Genomic DNA, 16,813 nt, shown 5'->3' with positions numbered 1-16,813 from the left:
TCTTCATTTTGTTTTTTGTTTGGGGGCCCTTGGATATATCAAGAAGTGAAGTTGCTGGATCAAATGGAAGTTCAATTCCTAGATTTTTTAGGAATGCCCATGTTGTCTTCTAGAAAGTCTGGACCAGTCCACATGCCCACAACAATGAATGAGAGTCTATTTCTCCCAGCACTGTTCTTGTTCTATGTGATGTGTGCTCCATCTCTGTGGTGTGAGATGATACTTTATTGTTGTTTTGATTTCCATCTCCCTGACCATTAGTGATATGGAATTTTTTTTTGATATGGAATATTTTTTCATTTGCCTTTTGACCATCTTTATTTATTCTTTGGATGTTTTTTCCTTGTAAAGTCCTACCAGTTCCTTATATATCTTTGATTATAGTCCCTTATTAGAGGATTGGTATGTAAAAAATTCCTCCCATTTCACAGGCAGTCTTTGTATCCTGCTCCTCATTTTCTTTCAAGCTTCTTAATTTAAAGTATTCTTGTTAGTTTATCTTTGCATCCACTTGCTTGGTCAGTGGTGTTTCATCTTTGAAGATGCCTTTAGCCTCAATGTCATGGAGTGTTCTGCTTACATTTTTCTCTATGTACCTATAGATTCAGGTCTGATATTAGGTCTTCATTTTGATATGGAATTAGAAAAGTATCTGAGTTCATTTTTTATGTGTAGCTTACACATTTTCCATTGCCACTTTGTTTTGTTTTGTTTGTTTATGGGTCACACCTGGCAGTGCTCAGTTACTCCTGGCTCTGTGCTTAGAAATAACTCCTGGGGCCCGGAGAGATAGCACAGCAGTGTTTGCCTTGCAAGCAACCAATCCAGGACCAAAGGTGGTTGGTTTAAATCCCGGTGTCCCATATGGTCCCCTGTGCCTGCCAGGAGCTATTTCTGAGCAGATAGCCAGGAGTAACCCCTGAGCACTACCGGGTGTGGCCCAAAAACCAAAAAAATATATATATATAACTCCTGGTAGATTGGGGGACCCTATGGTATGCTGGGGGTTGAACCCAGATCGGTCACTTGCAAGACAAATGTCCTACCTGCTATTCTATTACTCTAGCCCCTTCAAAACCACTTATTAAAGAGGCTTTCCTTGATCTTCTTAATTTTTTTGCTCCTTTATAGCATATTAATTGATCATAAGCCTGGTAGTGTGTCTAAGGATATTCAACTCTATTCCACTGATCTGATGGTCTCTCTCTGTAGCCACATTTGCAAGCAGCAATGTTCACAGTAGTTAAGACCTGGCAGCATCTCATTTTCACCAATAAGTGACTGAAGAAGCAAGATACAACAAGACACAACAGAATATGTCCACACCAGAGAAAGAGGAAAATGCTGGCATGAGGGCAATTGTTCCAAGGGCTATAGCTCATGCCTCATACACACACACACACACACACACACACACACACACACACATACACACACACACACTTGGCCCTGGGTTCAACCCCCTGAACCACCACCACAGCAGCCAGCACCACTGGGCCCAAGCACAGCACATCATCTTACCTGAGGACTAAAGATTAAGTCTGCATATCCAGGTAAAATAGGGTACCACTCCTACAATGGTGGATAGAGGAGTCCAGGACTAGGATATAATTCACTGAGAGAGCACATAACTCAAATAAACAGAAACAAAATAAACTATAATTCTGAAGGGCTAGAGAGACAGCACTTTCCTTTGCATGCAGTAGACCTGGTTTCAATCCCCAGAATTCCATATGGTTCCCTGAACATTGTCAGGAGTAATTCCAGAGTGCAGAGCCAGGAGAAGCTCCTAGCACACCTCTATTTTGGTGTGGCCCCACAACAAAACCAAACCAAAAACCTATAATTCTGATACATGCTCAACTTAGATTACCCTTGAGGACATTAAGTAAAATAAGCCAATGAAGGGGACAGAAAACATAAAGGGGCCTGAGGAAAGAGGAAGTCATAGTCATTGATTAAATGGATTTGGACTATGCATTTTATAAGATGCAAAGAGCTAGGGCATGAGGTATGGCCTGCCAATGATTTTACCAGCATAAATATACTGGACACCAAGATCATGTAGAAAACATATGGGGCCAGCGAGGTGGCGCTAGAGATAAGGTGTCTGCCTTGCAAGCGCTAGCCAAGGAAAGATCGCGACCACGGTTCGATCCCCCAGCATCCCATATGGTCCCCCCGAACCTGGGGCAATTTCTGAGTGCTTAGCCAGGAGTAACCCCTGAGCATCAAACAGGTGTGCCCCCCCCCCAAAAAAAAGAAAGAAAGAAAACACAGTGGGGGCTGGAGAGATAGCATGGAGGTAAGGCATTTGCCTTACATGCAGAAGGATGGTGTTTTGAATCCCATATGGTCCCCCGAACCTGCCAAGAGCCATTTCTGAGCATAGAGCCAAGAGTAACCCCTGAGCACTGCCGGTGTGACCCAAAGACAAAAAAAAGAAAAGAAAAGAAAAGAAAACACAGTGTATTTGGAAGCCTTTATGTTAATTATAGTTTACCACAATCAAGAAAAATAATAATAATAAATTGGAGGGGGACCGGAGAGATAGCATGGAGGTAAGGCGTTTGCCTTTCATGTAAAAGGTCATCAGTTCGAATCCCGGCGTCCCGTGCTTGCCAGGAGCAATTTCTGAGCATGGAGCCAGGAGTAACCCCTGAGTACTGCCGGGTGAGACCCAAAAACCAATAATAATAATAATAATAATAATAACAATAATAATAAATTGGAAAAGAAGAGTGGCAAAGGGGAACAAAGAAGGAGGTTAGTTCTTCTAGAGTCACAACCTATAATATTTCTAGGTATATTGATGACCTGTCTGAATCCTGTGTGTCCTAGTGGGCAGAGAAAGCCATGTGTCTCCTTAAAGCTGCTAAGGGGTCCACACGTTCTTATCTACTGCACACGACTCATATAAATTAGAAATATATAAATTTCCCTTATCAGGGACTTAACTGCTGTTTGAATAGATGAAGGAATGAGCTCTTCAAAAAGTCTCTGACCAAAGCTAGACTCCAAAATCACATGGTGAGTGCAGAATCCTAAGCGACTAATTGCAAACTGATCTTTGTGTAGCTTTGTTGGCTTCAAAGAGCAAGGAATTAGTGCTAGAAAAGCAGGTCAAGTGGAAAGAACAATGTTTGGGCTGAAATGGAACTCTCAGGGATTTTGTCCAGTCCTATGGCAGACCCCGGGTGTCCCTCAAACAGAGGGAAAGAGCTGGCCAGAGCATAAAGATGCATGTCCCAGAACTCAGCTCTCTAACACCCAGTGTCCAGGCTGAGCTCTTGTCTTCATCTTTTAACTCATTCACAGACACAGTGAAAGGAAACTCCTGATCAGCTAAGACCAAGGGCAGAGGTGGAGCAAGGCACAGCCCAGGACTTCTGAGGCTCAAACTATGTGAGATATGAGAAGAGGAAAGCTGGCATGGAGAGTTAGGAAGGGGGATTATCTTAGGGCACCCTAGATGGCTCTGAGATGGAGACCTGCAGTCTGATTCCCCCTTCTCCACAGGTAACATAGATATTGCATAGTCAATGCAACTTAGTTAGATCCAGAACATTTGGGAGCTTTTCACAATTCCAACATTTGGACTGACTACCAGACTATGACAGAAGAATTCAGGAACCTGACAACTAGACATTAATACTAGTATATTTTTAAAAGGAAGACACGTGCCTTTGAAAAGACAGAATAATGAGTAAGTCTTTGATAAACTATATCAAAACTTATAGAGTTATGTAAATCATTGTTACCTCAATAAAAATGTTATAAAGGGCTGGAGCAATAGTCTAGTAGGTAAGGCATTTGCCTTGCATAAGGCCAACCCAGGTTATGTTCCCCAGCACCCTATATGGTTCCCAGATTCCATTAGGAGCAATCCCTGAGCAATGCCTGGTATGGCCCAAAAATAAACAAAAGAATGTTTAAAAATTATAAGTCAGAGACAGGAGCAATAGCACATCAGGTAGGCAGAGTGTTTGCATGCAGCCAACCCAGGTTCAATCCCTGGCATTCCATATGTTCACCGAGCCAGTCAGGAGTAATTTTCCCGCAAATATCACAGGTCATGACTAATCTCACTCCCAGTGAATTGTCTAAGGTAAGCAGGGTCTCTGGGCTGCAGTCTCTGGACCCTTCTCAGGAAGGCTTCTCAGTTAAGAGGAGAAGCACGTGCGTGCATGCGCGCGCGCGCACACACACACACACACACACACATACACACACACACACCGGCAGTCCTCAAGCATATAAACAGTTCAGCTCTACCACTTCATGACTAATCTGAAAGAGACACCAAACTGAATTACCCAGTTCCACAGCCCTTGAAGCTTGTGGCTGCAAATGCCTCCTAATTTCAAAGTACTGACTGCCCAGTAGGAACACAGCAAATTAGATGGGGAAATCACATAGAAGCCACTAAGTCCAATAAACAAAAACAATAACACAGAAATCTCAACTGGCACCAAATCCTCCATGACTTTAGAAGCACCATTACAAGATATGTGTCAAGCATTAGAAAGTAAATTTGTGCCTGCTAAGAGGGTAGGCTTGGGGGACAGAGGGGAAACTGAACACACTGGTAGTGTGGACGTGTTGGATCATTGAACATCTAAACAACTCTATTGTGAACAACTGTAAATCCCAGCATTTAAATACAGTTTCAAACAACACTTTAAAAAATAGCACAGATCAATGAAAGAACTTTCCTGAAAAGTCTATAGAATCATTAAATTTTCCCCTAGGTGACTCTGGGACAAAACTCTCCAAGAGATGATGGAGATGTTGTATGGAAGATAAGTCTTGGTGTAACCTGGGACCAAAAGGCTGGGGGGCGAGGTCTCTGGTATGAGCCCTGGCAGAGTGTGACCACCTGGGGGTCTGTACTCACCCACTGGACTCACTCACTGGACTCACTTACTGCCCCTGCATCAACCCAAACTCCTCGCCCACTGCCCCTGTAGCCCCCTGACTCCTCTCTACAACAGGATAATGCTCTGGTGGACAGAGTCCCCCAGCCCACAACTCCCACTACCCCCAAACCCCAACCCTTCTCTTTTATTTTTCTTTTATTGGGAAAAGTCGGGGGTGTTAGGGCAATCCCAGCATGGGTCTGGGTTTCTCCCCTGGTGGGACTCGGGGATCCAGGGATCAAACCTGGGAGGCCACCTGCAAGGCAAGCGCCTTACCCACTGCACTTTCTCTCCAGACCCCCAAACCCGCTCTTTTCCCTTTGACTTAACATTTGGCATGATCCAATCTCTCACCTCCATATCCTTGGTCCTCACTAGACAAGCTCAGGTAAGCACCTTCCTGCACCAACATGCTGCTGGCAGTCTCAGCAGGGCCACTACCCCCACCCAAGGACAGTGCCTCAGTCTGAACTGTGTCCCTTCCCCTCCTCTGAACACCCTACACACAAGCGATCCTGGGGCTCCTCCCTTCTCCCATGTTCTCTGTTATGGGTTTGATTTCTCCCAAAAAAAAAAAAAGTGAAGGGTCCCATATCTCAACCACTGGTTGCAACCAGATCCCTATCTGCAGGGTCACAGGCCAGACAAGAACCCCAAGGAGCTGTTGGGGAAACGTGCTTCCTAACACACTCAGACTCACAGAATGCCAACTCCAGTGTGACCCCTAAATGAACCACACACTTCAGGAGAGAAGGGCCAATCTACTGAGGTACTTTCGGGGATTTGTATAATTGACCTTTTTGGGGATGAGAAAGCAGGGGAGCTGGGCATGGCCAAGGGGGTGGTACATGGGAAAGCTCTATCTCCCATCAATATTGCTGTAGGTAAAAATGGATTCAAAAATATACATATCAGTAGGGCATAAAGATAGCATAGTGGGGAGGACAGTTGCCTGGCATGCCCCTGACCCAAGTTTGATCCTAGTATCCCATATGATCCCCTGAACACCACCAGGAGTGATTCCTGAGTGTAGAGGTGGGGGTAACCCCTGAGCATCACCAAATGTGGCCCCAAAACAAAAGTATATATATTTCAAAAGAAATATAAGAGAAACCCACTTCTCACTGCTCTTCCCAGCAGTGTGGGGCTTGCCCAGGGCTCTCAACCTGCCCCCTGCTTTATCCAGCCACACAAGAGCTTCCTGCTTCCTCTTCCTGGATCCCCAGAGGTGCTCCCTCTTCTGAGCCCTCCTTTACCCACCAGCGTTTTGCCCAGTCCTCAGGCCTCCTCCCCCTGCTGGGCCCCATAGTACCCCATCACAAAACGCCTGCTCATTCATCTGTGCACCCGTGATAGTAGGGGAAAGTTGGGGTGTGGGTTGACTCTGCCATGTATCTTCCTCTGCCTGCAGGGAGCAGGCAGCTCTTTAGCAAACCCCAGTGGAATGATGGATGAGATTGGCTGACCTTTGTCCCAGACACTCTTGTCGACTGGCCTACTCTTCTAGGGAGAGATCTGGCCCTAGAGAGGTGGTCCCAGAGGACTAAGGAGGCCACAGCATTAGGAGATGGGCTCTGCCCCCAATGAAGAGGACAGGTGACCTCACCAGATTAAGTGGGGGGAACTTTAGGGTCGAGAGAGAAAGTTCTGGCTTTTTGGCTTTCTCCTCCTTCAGATGCAGTGAGGAGGCATCACATCTCCTCAGGGAAGAATCTGTGGGACTTCAGAAAAAGGCACCCAGCTAAGCTGACCCACTTCTGCCCCTGTCTCCCCTGGCTGGGCCACCACAGGAATGTTCCCAGAGCATTTGCGTCTCACAGGAACCTTCTGGCAAGTCCACACAGTGTTGGTCTGCTCTGTGAGGAGATCAGAGGCAGCTGGTTTTGGAATTTGCTCTGAAAGCTCATAGAAAGCCCTAAGCTCAGGCTCTTTCTGAATCACCCCAAAGGGCCCTCCACTCTTGGGCGGGTTCCAACCTGAACCATACTTCTCCCTTCCCTCCTTGCACTTCGGGATGAGGGTGGAAAGATGGAGGGATTCTGGGTAAATTATTTCTGGCAGCAGGAAGAGGGTCACCCCACACCCTCCTGATCTGGCCCTGCCTTCAGGCAAGGTCAATGTCAGCAACTGCCCATCTGACCTTCCCCCAAAGAGACAGAGTTAATAAAGATCAATCTTTTCATCAGTCTGACCGACCAGCAGAGATCACAGCAGTGAGTGACACAGCACAGTCCCCATGACCCATTATGAGGAGCTCAAAAGCCACTTAAATCTGCTGAGGAGAGCTCCCTTCCCCAGGAGTCCTGAAACATCCCCAGCTAATAAACCCCAACAAAGCACTGCCAGGGAAAATTCCTCACGGATTTGAGATTTTTTCACTCTGTTAATCTCCTAACTCAATAAAGCAAACACTCTTGAAGCGATTTAAGTGCTTTTTATTAAAGGCTCCCTCTTCTTCTCTTTGATGTGAGATGGATCTGTGCAGGCACACACACATACACAAACACACACACATACACATACACATACACACACACACACACACACACACACACACACACACAGAGGCCTGGGTGTCTGGGGCTGGGGACAAGCTCTTGTTATTTTCCTCTTGTTCCTGTGGCTTCCAGAACCCCTAGAAATGGCTAGTTCTTAGATCCTGGAAACTTCATGACCTCTGCTTCCATGTGGACACCATGCCCCCAGTTGAGGATGGCACTTCTCTCTTTGTGAGGTCCCAGACCACAGGCCCAGTCCCAAGCATCTTCACAGTTGGAGTTTACACAGAGAAAAGGTGCCAGTAAAATCATCCAGGGTTAAACCCTTCTTCTCGTCCTTAAAGAGGCTACCAGTCCTGCTTCCAGTGAGCTGAGCACAGAGCAGGACTGGCTGGTGGGCAGAATCGAGAGGGACCCAGCCCCGCACTTCCACTGCTCCCTTCCAAAAATCTGCCTCTCTTGCTGCCCCTAAGGTCTGCCTGGAAGAGGAGGTAGGCTACCTCCCTTTGCCCTCTCTGCTGCAGAGCCTCAATCCTGGCAGATGCTGCAGCCAATACTGAGCTAGTGTTGCAGGAGATAGTGTGGGGGTCATAGCCCTTGCCTGGCCGCAGCCAGCTCCAGTTTGATTCCTGGTACCACACAGGGTCCCCAAGAATCACAGGTCTTATCCCTGAGCACAGAGCCAGAAATAAGTCCTGAACACTGTCATGTGTGGTCTCAAAGGAAAAAAAAATTGCCAAAAGTTTAAAAAAATAAAAGAATTGACACACACACATACCCATGTATCCCTTTTCCTGCAGGGTTTGACGTGTGGTGGTCTGAGGCTTGGCTTCCAGAGCAGCAAGACCAAAAACTGAGTGTTCCATCTCCACAGCTGCAGTGGCTGCAGGGCCCCAAGACTCAACAAGGATACGTCACTCATCAGGGATCTCTAAAAGGTCTGGGGGTGTCCCCAGCAGTGGTATGGTCCTTAAAATGATGATGTTTTGCCAAGGGCAGGGAGATAGACATCCTCTGTGTTGTGGGCTTCAGAGAAACCCAATCCACCTTCCCTTCCTTGCTAGGGAGGTCCCAGACCCCAGAGGAGTGAGGCAACCAAGCCCCAAGAGCGCTGGTCATCACAAGTGTCCTCCTGAGTCTTGTCAGCCCCAGGAGATCCTCTGACTTGGCCTGGATCCTCCACCCTTGCGGAACAGCTACCTGACTCATGTTCTCCTTCAGAAAGCAAAACAGAAATTCTCAGAGTTGGAGGAAGAGGAGAGAAGTGGCTGAGGAAATGAGGAAGGCATACAAAGGGCATGATCTCAGCAGGGGAGCTAGACCCTTCTGGACTAGAACCCAGATTCAGCTACTGGTACACTCTGACCCTTAGCAAACTATTTGCCCCAGGAAATGTTCACACCCTCAGCTCTGAAATGGAGACAAAGGGCAGTTCCCATCCTCAGGGTCACTATCAAGCATGACTGGGAAGAGCCTGGGAATTCTTGCGCACACCAGAAGTAATGGTTGGCGAGGCTGATGGGAAGAGGGCGCTAGGAATCCATCTGCTCTTCCCCAGGTCAGCAGCAATTTACTGTACTAAGGCCCTTCCCTTCTTTCAGGAACCCAGAGAGACTGGGGGGAGGGGGGGGGAGATGTTGGCCTCCTCACTTTTCTGTGTAGAGTTGGGAGGTGAGGAGGACTAACTCTGGGAGGAGGAAGTAGTCAAACTCTGGGTATCATGGTGGGTCCCAGGTAGAGCCCATCCTAGGCACAATGGGTCTGTTAGTCTCAACAAGGTGATTTGGTCCTCAGGGGAGCAAATGTGGGTTCTTGGGGGAACAAATTTAGACACTACAATGATTTGGGGGAACTCTCAAAGCTCAATCCAAGCTGACAAAAATTGACTATTCTCTCTATGAAAAGCTGACCACTGAGAGTGACTATGGGGTTGGACAACCTATTATGCCTGGAACCTTGAGTTGGTCTTATGCCAAAATACTTAGGGGGTAAGATCTCCCTGTTTTTTAGGCCTTTCTTTAGGTCTTTCTTTCAAATTTCTTCCATATTTGCTGTGCCTATGCAAACGACATCTTACACACACACACACACACACACACACACACACACACACACACACACACATATATATATATATATATATATATATTTTAAGTGTATCTTCCATCTCTAAAGAAGAAAAAAAGGAGCATACTAAACCTTCAGCTATTGCATTAACGACTTTATTGATGACTTTAATTTTCACAAATATAACTGCTAATGAACTCTCTCCCTTTCTTTTTTCATCTTTTTTTAATTCTCTGTTTTCTTTCTATTTTTTAATAACGTCACTTTCTGTCATCCTTGAAACAAATATATTGTGATTAGTATGTCAACTATGTGATACAGTTTCTTCTAATAAATTTTAAAAAATAAAATTTAAAAAGAAGCTAGTAGCTCTGAACAGCAGAATAACAGAAGCTCAGCAAAAGATTAAGGATGGATGGAAGAAACACTATGAAACAACAGAAGGTGGAAAATACTCCAAAAAGAAGTGATCAGCATATAGAGAATATGGGATGAGTTCAAGAGAAACAATATAAAAATCATCAGAGTCACTGAAAACAGGAGGCAACTGTGATGATGAAACAATAGTCAAATTATTGATAAGAGCTTCCTGAGTTGAGAGTTACAGATACCAAGATCCAAGAGGTCAGATACGTCCCAGTGAAAATAGACACAAGTAGGAAAGCTTGAAATACCCAAAATAACAAAAGCCAAAGTTAAGAGATAGAATGTTGAAAGCAACAAGATCAAAAAGAGGAACTTGTATACAAAGATGTCCAGCAGATCTATCAAATAAGAAGATTATCTATCAAATATGGAAGGATATGATTCAAGAACTCAATGAGAAGCTAGAGAGAGAGCATAGTAGGTAAGGTAAGCCTTGTACATGGCTGCCACCAGTCTCAATCTCCGGCATCCCATATGGTTCCCCAAGCAGTACCGAACGTAATTTTCTGAATCTAGAGCCAGGAATAAGCTCTGAGCACTACCAGGTGTATCCAAAAAAACAAAAACAAGCAAACAAACAAACAAACAAACAAAAGAAATGAACATCTCACCAAGAATACTCGACCCAGCTAGATTATCATTCAGATTTGAAGGAACAATACACAGTTTGTATTGTTGTATTATTGGATTGTATTGGAGAGGCAACAGCTTGGAGATTTTATAGACTTGAAACTAATTTTTCAAAACACATTAGAAGAGCTTCTCTAGAGGACAGAAGAAACTTCTCATCATGTGGCATTGAGTATGGCACTCATTGATGGTGCATATGGTTTTCTGCTAGATTAAGAAAGGTTAAAAACAGGGACTGGAAAGATAGCACTGTGTGCCTTGCATGCAACCAATCTGGGTTCAGCCTCCTGCATCTCATGGTACCCATAGTCCACCAAGAGTAATTTTTGAGAGCAGAGCCAGAATCAACCCTTGAGTATCTCTGGGTGTGGTCCAAAATCTCTCCCAAAAACAAAGGTTATAAACATATTGTAATTAATTGTGATGAGTTGACTTTTACTGATTTACTTTCTCATAAATTTTCTATTCCTTTAAATTTTATTACACTAAGTAATATGAAATAAATTTGTTATATGTATGTCAAGGAGGGAAGAGGCATTGGTTGTAGGATGAGTATTGGAACATCCTATGCCCGAATCAACTCTATTATGAACTACTTTATAAATCAATGTCTCAATAAACATTCTTAGATGAAGGAAATACATTTCTCTCAATGGCAAAGAATTAATGCAAAAAAGATGGAAACAGGTTGGTATGTCTGCCTTCTAGGCTCTCAACTTCCTGCCCTTGTGCCGTCCTTCTAGCCCTGCTCCTGATGCCCAGGTTTGGCAATGATTGCCATGCCAGCGTGTTACCTTCCTCTTCCAGGCACCAGGTCACATTTGCCTCTCCTTATCCTGACCCTCCTTCAGTTCCATGACTTTGTCAGAGGGTTTCTCATGGCCTCTGGCTCTCCTGTACCACTGCTCCTTTATCTAGAGCTCTCTCTCTCTCTCTCTCTCTCTCTCTCTCTCTCTCTCTCTCTCTCTCTCTCTCTCTCTCTCTCTCTCTCTCTCCCTCCCCCTCTCTCTCTCTCTCTCTCTCTTCCTCTCTCCCTCCTCCGTCTTTCTCTATCCTCTCCTTCCTTTCTCCTCTTTCTTCTCTTTCTCTCCAACAGGTTTCCCTACTGTGTTTGGCCACTCTAAATACTGCCAAGTCCCTCTTCTGCAGGGGTTCAATGGATTCCTTCATCTAGACCTTTCATAGTGTGCATTCTCCTTCCCTCCCTCCCTCCTTCCTTTCTTTCCTTTCTTCCTTCTTTTTTCCCACCCTCCTACCTCTCCACCCTTCTTTCCTACTTTTCTTTCCCCCCTGCCTCCTTCTCTCCTTTCTTCCTTCTCTTCCTCCCTTGCTCCTTCCTTCCTTCACTCTTTCCCTTCCCACCTTTCCCAGTGGATTTGGTGCTTTCCCTTCCCCTACACCATGTAGTTGAACCATTTGACAAGCAAAAATATTTGACCTTGTATTATTTTCTATTGGTTGCTGCTTTGGAAATTTGTTTTTCCTTCCCACTTGGGTTTTTAAGTTTTTTTTCTTTTTCTTTTCTTTCTTTATTTTTTATTTTTCAACAAAGTCCTATGTTTCTGCTTCCTTCTTAGTGTCCAATGCAGTTATGAACACTAAGGTAGACCAAGGGAAGGTTCTTGAGAGTCAGAACTCATGAGAAACAGCTTGGCCTGCAGCAGAGCACCCAAGGGAGCACTCTCCCACCTCCCTCCTGGGGTTCAGCTCACCTGGCTGACTCCTTCCACTCCATCTGGTCTCCATCATGTTGCAGCGTGTCCATCTCCGTGAATAGGGTGGGGTTAGGAGCCTCATCTTCCTCCCCCAGGATGTACTGGAGCTGCTCTGCAGCTGGAGACCCTGCAAAAGGGAGGCAGGGGGTCTGCTAGGTGTTCCAAAGAAAGTGAAGGGCCACAAGGCAACCCAAGAAGCAAGAGTCAAGCACAGGGACACATTCGCTCCAGCTGCACATCCCTATGAGCAGAGTTAGGTGGGATATTCTTTGAAAGAAAATGATAAAAGGATCTAGTTGATACACAAGTGCCAATATTACCAACTTTATCAATTGGGTGAAGCACAGGAAATGGCTCAAACAGAGCAGCAGTAAGGAGACTAGAATGAAAAACTGAAATGGAAAAAACTTAGATCCAACATCAGTAAAACTCAGGGATCCCTTGGCCCTTTGGCCCCACACCAGTCAAGTCCCTGAACAGGCCTGGATGGGCCATGAAGGTGAAAACAAAGGTCTGGCACGACATGCCTCCTGGACCCTTCAATACAAGGTCACAAGATGTTTGCTGCTCTTAGCAGATGTGATCTTCCAAATGTCTGCCAGCACCCTGAAAATCATTGAACAGTTAAGTTCCCCTAACATGATTCCTCCTATGTTCAACATCCCCTTTCTTTTTTCTCTCATTCAATATTTAATTCATACCAGACATTGCTCTAGGTGTTGGAAAACAAAGCTGTGAGAAAAACTCATATCCTTGCTCTCTGGAGCAACTGTTTTAGCGGCAGAGACAGACAAAACAAAACAATCATAAAGAGGAAGTAAATTGACAATGACAAGTGTTCTAGAGGAAAATAAATAATGACGTGAGATCATATGATTAGGAAAGCACTGGATGAATTGTGATTTGAAAGATGAAAATAAGCTTCTAGGGACCAGAGTGATAGCACAGCAGTAGGGCATTTGCCTTGCACGCAGCCAACCCAGGATGGACCTTGGTTCGATTCCCAGCATCCATATGGTTCCTGAGCCCACCAGAATCAATTTCTGAGAGCAGAGCCAGAAGTAACCCCTGAGTGCCACCAGGTGTGACCCAAAAACAAAAAAGGGGGGGGTAAAAAACTACTAGAAGAAAAGTTCTCTAAGTACACCTAAGGCTTCAAGGAGAGACTGTAAGAGACAACCTGATGTCAGACACCAAGGGTAAAGGCACAGTCAAACAAGCATAAATCCTGGGATTGCCTCCCCTCCTGTCTCACTTCCCGACTGCCACTGCCACTGCCATATTGATCCTCACCCCTACCCTAAGCCAGTTATTGATGATGATTAAGTGGTCTCTCTCACATTGTACATTGTCCACTATCTCCTGTGCTTTGTCAGGTTGATCCCTTCCTTCAACTTCTGTGTCCTCAGTTCGTCACCCCTTTGGTTCCCATTTATTCCTCCATGGACTCCCAACAGTCCATAGTTTCAACACTCCTTTCTTCAAATAATCACTCTCCTAACTTTGACTTCCCAATATAATCAGTCAAGCCACTGTCCAAACAAGAATTCTCTAGCCCCTTCTCTATCTCTGAGGTTACAAAGACAAGCAGCTTGGTGGAGGCAGGAGTACAACCAGATATGGAAGAGAAGCTGCCTTGCCACTTACTTGCAAGTAAGGGCAGCATGATTGAACAGTGTCTGAGAGAAATAGCTCCAGAAAGGAAAATAAGGCTCATGACATGGGGCCTAGAGTGTGCCGTGCCAGTGCCCCTCATCACCAACTCCAGCACCCAGGCCATGAGGACTCCCAAAGAAGTCTAGCTAACTAGATAGAGCACTTCTGTTCTCAGCACTCCTCAGAATAGCAGCCAACTCTGATTCAAGTCTGGACCTTTCTGGAGATCCTGGATGCCATTCCTTGTCCCACTCCTCTCTTCAAGCCCCCGGTTCCTCTGCTCCCCCTTCACCCAGGAAATCAGGCCTCTGACCATGACCTCCATCTACATCTTCCCATAAAGTCCTTCTGTGTGTCTTTTAACAAATTATCCTCCAATCAGGTCCTGTTTCATTCCCTTCCAATAGAGCCTTCTTGCTTCAAAGAGTCTACTTGGCTTACATGAAAAGTTCAGTTTTGCTCTCTATTGTCTCTCTAGCTACCCCCAAAAGCTCTTCTCGCCATTCATCCACCTGCTATACAATCTCTCCAATTTAGGGCTGGATCAATAGCATAGCATTTGCCTTGCACATGGCTGATTCGGGTTTGATCATGGCATCCCATATGGTCCCCCAATCCCACCAGGAGTAATTCCTGAGTGCAGAGCTACTCTTGTCTCCTAGTACACAAACCAAGCACTGAATCTATTTGTCCTTATCTCCTGAGAGCTCCCTGCTAGCCCTCTCGGCTGCCTGGCTTTTCCTCTTCCCTAAGTCCTTTTAGCCTTTTGGGGCCACTTGAGTCTTTGGGCATCACCCTATACATAAGGCAAGCTACGTACATCTCCAGATCCTGCAGGTATTGAACATCATCTGTTGCTAATAGACTGTGACCCCTGGCAGTGGTATAGACAATCTACTGGGAACATCTGAACACACTTTTCTGACATCTCAGTTCCCCCTTCTCTGTTTGCATGACTAGCACTCAGCTGTCCAAACAAGGAGAGGCCTCCCTTGGATGCTCTGTGACCACCCTCTACAATCATGTGGCTTTGGCTCCCTAGAGTCTGGAGCTCTCTCCCTCCCTAATCTTCCCCCTGCCACCATCTGGGCTCCAGTGTGCATGCTCTTCTGAGCGCCATACCAGCCCATTCCTGTGTCGCTGTGGGGTTTATTTCTAAAATAGTTCAGGCCTGGTCATGTGATAGTCTCCTGGAAGACCTGGTGCTCTTTGGGCCACACCCTGGCCTAGTGTGCCCCAAGTTAGAAGTGATTTTATTAGCAGAATTCATGAAATACATATATATACACTATATACACATATGCATATTGTCTTCTATATCTATATCAAATAGTTCATTTCAGCCTGTTTCTATTTCTTTAAACTCACATTCATTTCATGGACTTATTTATTGCTGGTGCTAGCTAACAGATGCTCAAAGCTGAAGGAAAATTTGGTTTGGTTTGGGGCTCCTCCCAGCAGTGCTCGAGGTTTCTTCCTGGCTCTACATTCAGGAATCACTCCTGGCAGGCTCAGGGAACATATGGGATGCTGTGGAATTACCGTATTTTCCGGCGTATAAGACGACTTTTGAAACAAAAAAAAAAGTCAACCGAAAATCGGGGGTCGTTTTATACGCCGAGTATATCCCGAAAAATGTTTCAATATGCCGCTAAACAAAAATTGTCTGAATATTGCCACAAAACAAATTTTCCAACTCGATCCTGCACCAATCACTGCAAGGCTGCTCCAACCGCCTCTCTAACTCAGCCAATCCAAGCAGGTTTTTGATGCATGCAAATTAGACAACGTTCTGGACCCGAATCTATACTGTCAAAAGCCTGCTCAGATTGGCCAGAGTCAGAGAGGAAGTCTATTACAGTAGAACCTTTGAACCTTTGCTTGTTGTGATTGGCTCACTGTGGTACATACAGTTGCAGCACAGGAACGTTCTGTCTGATACAGCGAATATAGGCCTAAACCTATGTATTAACTGCAAAATTCGGGGGTCGTCTTATATGCCGGCAAATACGGTAATCTGGATCAGCCTTGTGCAAGACAAATGCCCTACCCTCTGTGCTATCCCTCCTGCCCTGAAGGAAATTTTATGGAAGAAAAACTAACAATTGAACAAATCACTTCATTTAGCCTTAGCTGGTGAGACCACCCATTCTCCCTAGGATCCAAGTTGAAGCTAGAAGACTTGAGTAGGAAACCAGGTTCTCTATTGTTAAAGGTCTAGCATCCATTTCTCTGTGACCAAACATTACTGGGATAAGACCCTTTCTCTGTTCTGCCAAGTCCCTGGCCCCTAGATGTCTGCCCAGAGCCCTGGTCACATGGGGCCCACACACCATCCTCAGAAGAGCAGGGTACTTTTGTGTCCACCATCCCTCACCCTGGCATCCCCTTCTCCCTTCAGGGCAGACAAAACAGCCTATACACAAAGCAGCAAGAGAGGGCATTACCTGCTCCCTGGAGTAGCTGAGTGCAGGGGTCTCCAGCTGTCTGCACGGCCTCTGGCCCCAGCCTGTTGGTGCTTCGGCCACTGGCCAAGGCCAGCTGCTACTTCCCTGCTGGCCTGTTCCCCACCGGCACAACAGACCCACTTCACATCCGCTCTAGCGCTAGGCAAGAGTTTGGAGTGGAGGAGGAAGAAGGAGCCAGGAGGAGAGTGGGGAAGATAGAGAAGGAATATACGGAAGATGGAGAGTAGAGACAGAGACTACATAGGAGAGAGATGGCCTGGCTCGGGTCGGAAGTGGGTCTACAAGAGAAGAACTGTGGAGAGGGAGTGAAAGATTGCGAGCATTACAGCGTGTGTGTGTGTGTGTGTCTGTGTGTGTGTGTGTCTGTGTGTGTGTGTGTATGAGAGAGAGAGAGAGAGAGAGAGAGAGAGAGAGAGAGAGGCAGTCAGAGACAC

The 16,813-nt window shown here is 45.8% G+C and overlaps 1 protein-coding gene across 1 annotated transcript in view; it reads right to left on the bottom strand.

The window, feature by feature from the left end:
• SLC4A5 (solute carrier family 4 member 5) overlaps positions 1–12,380 on the bottom strand; it is a 55,710-nt gene extending 43,330 nt beyond the window's left edge. The window contains 1 exon segment of the mRNA XM_049784389.1: positions 12,253–12,380. Within this exon segment, the coding sequence (XP_049640346.1) occupies positions 12,253–12,305 (53 nt within the window). The 5' untranslated portion in view covers positions 12,306–12,380.
• Between the last annotated feature and the right edge of the window lie 4,433 nt (positions 12,381–16,813).

Source organism: Suncus etruscus, chromosome 12 (genome assembly GCF_024139225.1).
Source record: "Suncus etruscus isolate mSunEtr1 chromosome 12, mSunEtr1.pri.cur, whole genome shotgun sequence".
Lineage (NCBI taxonomy): Eukaryota > Metazoa > Chordata > Mammalia > Eulipotyphla > Soricidae > Suncus > Suncus etruscus.
The sequence above is the reverse complement of the archived record's forward strand: the minus strand, read 5'-3'. Positions and strand labels throughout refer to the sequence as shown.